The sequence below is a fragment of the Tachysurus vachellii genome, chromosome 14 (genome assembly GCF_030014155.1).
Source record: "Tachysurus vachellii isolate PV-2020 chromosome 14, HZAU_Pvac_v1, whole genome shotgun sequence".
NCBI classification, from domain to species: Eukaryota; Metazoa; Chordata; class Actinopteri; order Siluriformes; family Bagridae; genus Tachysurus; species Tachysurus vachellii.
In genome coordinates, this window is record NC_083473.1 from 19,314,577 (window position 1) to 19,325,021 (window position 10,445).

General features: G+C 39.9%; 1 protein-coding gene across 1 annotated transcript; it reads left to right on the top strand.

Moving 5' to 3' along the window:
• Positions 1-519: 519 nt before the first annotated feature.
• fgfr1op2 (FGFR1 oncogene partner 2) lies at positions 520-9,812 on the top strand. Its single transcript, XM_060886229.1, has 6 exons — positions 520-641; positions 902-1,038; positions 7,180-7,297; positions 7,455-7,597; positions 8,180-8,293; positions 9,145-9,812. Exons 2-6 carry the CDS (start codon positions 904-906, stop codon positions 9,289-9,291), a joined length of 657 nt encoding a protein of 218 aa, XP_060742212.1. The 5' UTR covers positions 520-641; positions 902-903; the 3' UTR covers positions 9,292-9,812.
• Positions 9,813-10,445: the final 633 nt, after the last annotated feature.

Consider the following 10,445-nt stretch of genomic DNA (forward strand, 5'->3'; position numbering starts at 1 on the left):
ACTCCATGTGGTATTTTGCATCAGTACAACATTTATCAGACTGCATATTTATAATCACACCCTCCAGTGTCACCCAAATGAGGATGAGGTTCCCCTTTGGTTCCTCTCAAGGTTCCTCTCTTCCATTCAAGAGTTTTTCCTCGTCACAGCCGCCTGAGTCACCTCAGACTCGCTCATTGGGCATAAATACAAACACGTTTAAATAAATCTAATATTAATCTTGAATTTTGTATTCTATCATTCTTTATAATAACCTTTTGTTCTGTGTTTATGTTCCGTAAAGCTGCTTTGAGACGATGTCAATAGTAAAAAGAGCTATGCAAATAAACTTGAAATGTGAAAATACTGTTTTATACAGGTATTTACTTTTGATCACACACATTCAGTGATTCAGATGTTTGTTTTTTTTTGGAAGAAAATACACATGACTCATGATCAGTTAGCATGCTACACGTTTGAGTCTTGTTTACACACTGCCTCCCTCATGTGGAACTCCTCTGAAGCGACATGTAAGAACTACACATATTGTAGCTCCTACGTTACCCACAATTCACAACTTCTCAACGTTTACTACATCGGAACAGGAAGTGTAAACTTATTCGACCAAGCTAGCGTTTTGGGCTGATTTATTTGCGTTTAAAGTAAGCGTTTCATATACCCCAGCAATTCTAACATGTTATAATATACCCTTAGCAAACGACAGCGTTGTGTTTATCCTAGCATCCTGTTTATTTTTAGCATGTAGCTTCGGAGCTAGTCATAACTAGCTAACTGATATGATCTGTTTTCAAACTTAAACCCGCTGACAAGACAACGAGGCTGGTACACCTTTTAGTCTGTGAGTTGTTTTAATCATTTTTGCTGTATTAAAATGTCGTGTTGTGGTTCTGTGTACGATTAGAGATGAGCTGCTCGCTGGAGAAGGTGCTGACAGACGCCAGGTCTCTGGTGGAGCGGCTCCGAGATCATGACAACGCCGCTGAGATCCTGATCGAGCAAACCACTGTACTGAACAAACGTGTAGAGGCCATGAAGCAGGTACACACTATCGACACCACCATAAACACAGAATAATGATCACGAACACAAAATGACGTCTTAGACGGCAGGGCTCTCAAGTTTTAAAGACAGGCAAGAGTGACATCTCCAACCCCCCTCACCCAAACACAACAATTAGGGTGGTGTTGTGTTTGGTAAGGATCACTGTACACAATTTAACCAAATACAAAATGTTTGTGACTGGTGTTGTTTTTTGTAAGTGTTTGTTGCCTTTTTCGACTCCTTTATCATTTGTAATGTTGGCTTCCGTTTAAAACAGTTCGGCTCAAACCCAGCCATTTTTAGGGTCATGATTGAGGACAATGTCCCGTCCGGAGACAAGCTGTTTCGTGTTGAGGTTTTGTTCAAACCGACCATCGAAAATACCCTCTCGGCATCAGGGTGAGAATGTGGAAGCACTAAAAAGAAGGCTGCTTGTTCTGAGCAGGTGTTATCAGTGGACTGGGGCCTCCTGGCACCATCTCAGGGCCCCCAGTTTGAGGTCCACTGGCCTAGACTTCTTGTTCTGAGCAGGTGTTGTCAGTGAACAGGCTGTAAATCTGTTGGCTAAGTTACAGACACTCATGAAAAATTGATGCTGATTATCTGGGAAACGTCTCTAACAGCAGTCAAAATGTCATTGTTTGTGTCAAACAAGTTGTGAATTTGTTTTAACATTAAAACAGATCATGACTTACTCTGTGCTCAAAATGATGCTCACAGCTCCGGTGGTTTTCTCTGTGGGTGAACGAGGATGATGCTGAACAATTCCAGGATATGCTTTTTTTCATTGGGTGTTGCATTAAATCTTACCCAGATACAATAGTGCTATTTTCTGATTGGCTATTGTGTAGCCTCTTTTTTTTTATTGGCTGATAATTATCAGGCTTGACTAAGAACTCCAGGGGAGACGCACTTGATTCCTGCCCGGTTCCATAGAGACAGCGGTGCGGACAGATACATTTTGGGAGCTGCGTCATATTAAATATATGATAAATAGTAAGTTTTTCTGCGTGAGAAATACAATGTGTGGCGGGAGAGCGTGAAACAAGACCCAAATGAGTGACTGTCACGACTGTCAATGCGTGACACTTGAGAGCTCAGTAGACGTGTCAGTACAGTTGTACACCTTCCTAAAGTCTCTTCTTTTAACTTCAACCCTGACCAGGATAAATCAGTTACTGAAAATGAATGAATGAATGAATGAATAAATCAATAAATAAATTGCTCCATGTCCACATGCCTTAACAATCTGTTACCCTTTTTCAGGTTCTCCTCTAATATTAACTATGATTGTTAAAACTTTAAATTAATGCCATGATCTTCCTGAAGGTGAAAGCTTACCCACTTTAAGCTGAACAGTCAACAGACTGACTTAGGGTAAAAATAACCCTAAAATCTGCTTATCTGGTCATTAATGTTACAAACAGCTCTCGCTCCCTCTTAAACAATTTTCCTTTGCCTTTGAATTACTGTCACATTGGCTCATGTTATATTAAGTGAATAATATTTGACCTGCATGTTTACAATTCTTTGAGAAATAAATTTTGGTGGGGATTATAGAAATCTATATTTTTTAATCATTTTTAGATAAGATAAGCTTTATTGATCCCACAGTGGGGAAATTCACTTATCACAGCAGCTTAACCAACTGGTTACTGTGGAAGAGTACATGGTTTGAAGTTCATTACAAAAACACCACTTAGGAAACCATTAAATGGATAAATATCTTTGTTGGTCATTTTAGTCTATTTCTTTTGGTGGTGGTGGTGATGGATGCAGAAAAAGATAGAGAGAGATTTAAATATACAATTGCTTTTATATCATTTATCATGATTTGTTTGCTCATGCAGAGTTACTCTAAGAATTTTGCTACTGAACCTATTTTCCTTGACGTGTAAATGACCAGATGTCAATATATAGCTAAATATATATATTCAATTTACAATTCAAGTTTATTTGTGTAGCGCTTTTTACAATTGACATTGTCTCAAAGCAGCTTTACAGAACATAAACATAGAACAAAAGGTTATTATAAAAAATGATATAATGATTAATATAATATAAAATTCAAGATTAATGTTAGATATATTTAAATGTGTTTGTATTTATCCCCAATGATCAAGTCTGAGGTGACTCAGGCGACTGTGACGAGGAAAAACTCCCTCGAATGGAAGGAAGAAACATTGAGAGGAACCAGACTCAAAGGGGAACCTCATGAAGTGATCACGTTATAAATCGTAAATTTAAAAAAATAATAAGAATGTAAGGCGTTCAATGCTAGGGGCTTGGGCTTGACGAAAATTTAGAACGTACATTTGACATAATTTGCCCCAAAAGGTTCAGAAACCTCTGAGGTGTTCCAAGGTTTTAATAGATTAACTTAATCCGATGGAAATCCTGTCCAGAAGATTGGAGTTTATTATAACAGCTGAGGGTGACACCACTGGAATGTGATGTTTAACAAGCATATATGAAAGTGATGATTAAGTGTCTGCATACTTTTGACCACGTACGAGCTCAAAAAGGTGATGCCAAATAGTGAGATTATGAGTCATTACTCATCCACCGCTGTATACTTTAGCATCAAAACAAACTAAGTGTGGTTAAAGGACTTTCAGTAGAAGCACCAGGATAATTATTTATTTTACTAGCTTAAAGTCTACAGCAGGGGTCACCAACCTTTTTAAGACTGAGGGCTACTTCAAGGGAACTGAGTAGTACGAAGGGCTACCTGTTTGATACAAACTTCCTCAATAGCAAAATTGCACAGATCACTTTTTAATAATATTACTACTACTAATAATAATATGGTGAAGAGACTGCTCACATGTCAATGTTAATTATTCCCCACAATTATTAACAATGATTTATACAACATTGACGGTAGGAATATTTAAACATGCAACATTTATTTATGTTTATCTGTTCCAACATTTGAAAGTCAGGAAGTAATGTCAAGGAAATCATTAATCAAGTCTCAACAAGTTATCTAGTCTTTTTTGAACAATTTTTCACATTTCTGTGCACCATTTTTAGTTTAATGTTATGGTGTTTTCAATGAACACATGTTATCTCTTCTTTGTCTGTAAATGTCTGTTAGTGGGAAGCCTGGCACTGCATCCTGCACACCAGTGTACTGTAATCTGGTGAATAATTTGACACTGCAAGTCTGAGTGAGGCTTGTAAATGTGCATCAGTAAGGCGTGTTCTGTGTCAGTTCTTGATAAAGTTCATGTTAGAAAAGGCTGATTCACAGAGATAGGTTGAACCAAAAAGGCAGGCAACTTTCATAGCTGCTGTGCATACAGTACACCACTGTACTTTTCTGTGTCCACAAGGCACCAAAAGTTTGATGCAGACTGATGGGCTTTGAGGCGAAGGTCATTTTGCAACGTTAGGATTTCTATCTCTACCTGTCCAGCATCCAAGTTGAACAGAGCATTTAGTTGCTCAGCAGTGCATGTCATGTCCACTTGCATGAAAGGATTTGTAACGTCTTTTTCTGTCCTTAATGTGCCACCGGGTGGGTAGTTAGCATTGAAACTTTCGTCATACGTACTGAAGTGTATTGCCACATTGTGCCGCTTTGCCGTCGCAACAGTCGTCCCGCAAATGAGACACACACACTTTTCTTTGACTGGCGTAAAAAAGAACACCCAAACACCATGAAAAATGTATGTTTTCTGCCGCTTTTCTGCCATGTTTTTGGGGTAAATCACAACTGACTCCTCATTGTTGCTGCACCGCTTCCTTGTGTCAGGAGTCGGACGTGACGTGCGCGCAATATTGACATTTGACTTCAGAAAAGGCCAGAGTTTGTTATATACATAAAACATTTTTGTTTACATTGTTTTAAAATTAAATAAAATGAAAAATTAAATATAGTCATTTTAAAATCTACATTAATGCAAGCATTTTTTATTCAAAAACTACAGCAAGAAAATGTTTTTAGACGGAACTGTATTTTGACCAGTGCTATTTTTAGAACATGCCTCGTGGGCGCCTTAAGTGCTCTTTGCGGGCGACCAGGTGCCCGCGGGCACCACGTTGGTGACCCCTGGTCTACAGTATGCAAGCAAATATATTCATTGAATAACAAATGAACCAAAGTGATTACAGATGATATTATACAAATGTTTTTTGTTAAACTACAGTATCTCACAGAAGTGAGTACACCCCTCACATTTTGTAAATATTTTATTAGATCTTTTCATGTGACAACACTAAAGAAATGACACTGTGACATTTGTAAAGTAGTGAGTGTACAGCTTGTATAACAGTGTACATTTGCCTTTCTTTCAAAATAACTCCACACACAGCCATTAATGACTAAACCGCTGGCCACAAAAGTGAGTACACCCCTAAGTGAAAATGTCCAAAGTGTCAATATTTTGTGTGGCCACCATTATTTTCCAGCACTCCCTTAACCCTCTTGGGCATGGAGTTCACCAGAGCATCACAGGTTGCCACTGGAGTCCTCTTCCACTCCTCCATGAAGACATCACTTAGCTGGTGGATGTTAGAGACCTTGCGCTCCTCCACCTTCCATTTGAGGATGCCCCAAAGATGCTCAATAGGGTTTAGGTCTGGAGACTTGCTTTTCCAGTCCATCACCTTTACCCACAGCTTTTTTAGCAAGGCAGTGGTCATTTTGGAGGTGTGTTTGGGGTCGTTATCATGTTGGAATACTGCCCTGCAGCCCAGTCTCTGAAGGGATGGGATCAGGCTCTGCTTCAGTATGTCACAGTACATGTTGGCATTCATGGTTCCCTCAATGAACTGTAGCTCCCCAGTGCCGGCAGCACATATGCAGCCCCCAGACCATGACACTCCTGCCATGCTTAACTGTAGTCAAGACACACTTGTCTTTGTACTCCTCACCTGGTTGCCGCCACACGCTTGAGACCATCTGAACCAAATAAATTTATATTGGTCTCATCAGACCACAGGACATGGTTCCAGTAATCCATGTTCTTAGTCTGCTTGTCTTCAGCAAACTGTTTGCAGGCTTTCTTGTACATCATCTTTAGAAGAGTCTTCCTTCTTAGACAACAGCCATGCAGACCAATTTGATGTGGTGACGCATCTTGCTGGCAGCATTCATACGTCTATTTCCCAAACACAACCTCTGGATATTTCGCTAACCACGTGCACTCAACTTCTGTAGTCGACTATGGCGAGGCCTGTTCTGCAGCTCAGTTTCAGGGTCTTGTCAATCTTAATCTAACCTACGCCATCTTTATGTAGAGCAACGTTTTTTTTTCCAGATCCTCAAAGAGCTCTTTGCCATGAGGTGTCATTTTGAACTTTCAGTGACCAGTATGAAAGAGTGAGAGCGATACCACCAAATTTAACACACCTGCTCCACATTCACACCTGAGACCTTGTAACGCTAACGAGTCACATGACACCGGGGAGAAAAAATGTGTAATTGGGCCCAATTTGGACATTTTCACTTAGGGGTGTACTTACTTTTGTGGCCAGTGGTTTAGACATTAATGGCTGTGTTGAGTTATTTTGAGTGGACAGCAAATTTACACTGTTATACAAACTGTACACTCACTACTCTACATTGTAGCACACTGTCAATTATTCAGTGTTGTCACCTGAAAAGATATAATAAATTATTTACAACAATGTGAGGGGTGTACTCACTTCTGTGAGATACTGTATTTGTGGTGCCAGCATAAGCTTTTGTCGTTCATGTCTACAGAAGCTTGGTGAAATCTTCTCATCTCTTCTCCTCCCAAAGGCAGCTCATCACATCTCTCCCTCTCCCCCCCCTCCCTCCCTCACTCTCTCTCTCTTTCCCCCTCTCCCTCACACACCTGAATAACCAAGCACATCTCCCCACAGGAGCATAGTCTGGGGGTTGTTTTTTTTCTCCTCCCTTCCATCATGTTATGCTGTATTTCTTCTTCGATCCCCCGTCTTCCTGTCCTGTCCGCCCCTTGTCATATTGTATGTATGGACAGGTTGATGGCTAATTTCGCTGGTACCTGTGACCAGTGACAATAAAGGCTACTACATCTTCTGTCTATTGTTGTTTATCTCACCTCCTCATGCACCAGTCTTGTTGTTATTACATGTTGCTTGTTCATTTATCCAGTTTATTTATGTTTGCCATGTGCCCTTTAGTATCAGGAAGAGATTGAGGCACTTAACCAGGTGGCGAGGCATCGTCCACGATCCACTCTGGTAATGGGCATTCAGCAGGAGAATCGTCAAATACGAGAATTGCAGCAGGAGAACAAAGGTGTGTGCGCGTGTGTGTGTGAGATATCTTGGGTCTATGGAGCTCAAGTATAATAGATTATCTACATACAAAGATTAAGTGTCTACTTAAAACAAACCTGGCATTGTTTAGATTTAAAGCCTTGTACCTGCACATAACTTTCTCAACATGTTTTCAGAGTTGCGTACATCTTTAGAAGAGCACCAGTCTGCACTGGAGCTAATCATGAGTAAGTACCGAGAGCAGGTGTTCCGCCTCCTCATGGCTAGCAAGAGAGACGACCCCACGATTGTCTCACAGCTCAGAGAGCAGCACACTAACGTAAGTACTCTAACCACATTCTTTTACACACACACACTATTTGGCCAAAGGTATGTGCATATCTGTCCATCACACCCATATGTGCTTCTTCCCCAAACTGTTACCACAAAGTCAGACACACACAGTTGTCCGGAATGTCTCTGCATGCTGTAGCTTTACAATTTCCCTTCATTGCAACTGAGACTCAAACCCTGTTCCAGCATGACAATGCCCCTGTGCACAAAGCACAGAACTCCATGAAGACTGAACGGTGTGGAGTTTAATGTTGGACTTAACCCCACTGAACACCTTTGGGATGAAGCGGAACACAGACTGAACCCCAGACCTCCTCACTCTTACATCACTGTCTGATCTCACTAATGCTCTTGTAGCTAACTGATCACAAAATCTAGTGGAAAGCCTTTTAAAAAAGTGGAGCATATTATGAGATCAAACACAGGTGAAATTAATCTGGAATTATATCTTCAACAAGCACATATGGGTGTGATGGACAGGGGTGCACATGCTTTTGGCTGTAAAGTAGACATCAAAGTGATGTGTGTGTGTGTGTGTGTGTGTGTGTGTGTGTGCGTGTGCGTGAAGGAGATGCAGGCGCACATAGACAAGATAAACGAGATGGCCACAGTAATGAAGAAAGCCATTGAAGTAGACGAAGGCCATGCTTGCGAGGACGAGGAGCGGATCAAACAGCTGGAGGTTGCACTTCTATACATCTGTATTATGTATCACACATACATACTTTTTATAGTCCAGTTTAGCTGCTTTTGTTAAAAGCGCTATACAAATAAGATTGAACTGAATAAATATATATATTACACAATGCCATAAACCTGGTCAAGTATGCGGTCACACTATTAAGCAGCCAACAAGAATTCTTTTTCTATGTAGCTACAAGTGAGATTTAATTAGGTATAATGCAGCAAAGCGGAAAATTCTAACTATGAGCCGACATGATTACACGAATCGTGCGGTTTTTAAGATTCCAGATCACATCCCAGATTTTTTTTAATATCAACTCTGGCATATTTGTTCATCTCATAACGCTGTATTCATAACCACAATTTCATATTTTACTGTTATATATGCTCCCTCATTCAATGTCTATAAAGATATACAGTATATTATGAAGAGAAATATGCTCAGAATTATGAGTTGGTGTCTTGAAAGTGTTTGTAGCTAGTACAGTTAGGTTCTTCAACAAAGAACAAAGCTAAGATGAAGTAAGAAAGAAAGCACGTTTTCACTCTTAAAGTTATATAATTCATTTAAAATCCATATAAAAGACACAGAAATCAGACACAGCCACAAACTTTATGTACAAACAATACCTAAAATATATGGTGTACAGATATATACATAAATGGAGGTAAATTAGAGTAAGCAAAGAATTGTTATATACATATTAAATATTAAAATTATATACATAATAACTGGTAGAAAAGATGAAGCAGGGTGAAGCAGAACTGCAAGCTGATTACAGACAGTAAAGTGTTAGTTATCAGAATCCTAAGAGATCCCTATAATCATCTTTGCTTCTCTGTGTGCAGCTGGAGAACAGAGGCCTAAGGGAGTTGTTGGGGATTAGTCGAGAGGCGTTCCTGGTGCTGAGGAGAGAAGAGCGAGATGACGTGTCTGACAGCACCTCCCTGTCTCCACTCGTGACCAGCAGTGACCTGAGTTTGAGGAAGAGTTAGAGTGGTTTTGTTTCCCTGAACAACAGACTTTTCCTAACCCCGATTACAAACACACACACTGAAGAGAAGAACACTGTCCGAACCTCCTCTGCAAAGAAGAGACTCGCATCACGACCTATTCCCGTCCCTGTACGTCTCCGAAATCCTGCTCAGCTCATTTCATAGCCACACAGATGTCGGGCATCATCGCTGCATGTAGAGCTGCTGTAAAACCCGTGTGTGTGGTTGCCGTTAATGACGCTGCTGGCGGAGAGTTATAAAATGAATGTACATAATCATTTCCCCAGTGTAAATAACGGACACTCACCACGGCTGTTACGGGATGGACTGCTGCTTTGTCTAAGTGCTGTAAATATATGTGCAGTTGATGGCTACACGTGACGTACGATGATTCACATATGAATTCATTTTAAAGTCTGTTTGGCTTGTTTTTAAGGCTGCCTTTGAGACATGGTGCTTTAATTTGTTAAGTGTAAAAGAGACAAATTTATTGAAAAGAATAAAAAGGGCATTTATACACAGCCGACCTTTCCTTTTAATCTCTTATTACATAACAGACTTGTGTGTTTAGGATTTCGACCGATCAGTGAGATTTACTCAAACTCGGCAGCATCCTGAGGCACATGAGGGAGGATTAGATTGAAAGCGGCACTGTTCTTTCAGCAGGACTCTACACTTTATCTTTGGGAAACAGACACACATGCTGGTTAGATATGGGACAGTGTGGGAAACATCAAGGATGAGGGTTCTGTAAACACTTCAAGAAGTTGATAAATAAATTCAAGAAAGACAAATGAATAAAACAATGAAACAAAGAGAAGAGCTGAGATGTTATTGTGATACTGTGATGGTTGGTAGGGCCTTATTAAAAAGTAAGAAAGTATAAAAGAACCAAAAATAAGAGGAAAAAGATGAAAGAAGGAATTGACAAAAAAGAAAGTGTCACTAATAACGAGAAGGAGGTTGGGTGTCTATTACAAAAAAATTTCTGTGTTTGTAAGGTGTTTCAGGTGGTTGCGAGGGTGTTGCTAGGTGTTCCAGGTGGTTGCTAGGGTGTTAGTAACAAGAAAGAAAGTGGTAAAGAAATAAAGAAGAATTAAACAAATTACAGTTTCTGTGTGTAAGAGTAAAAAAAAAAAAAAACAAAAAAAAAA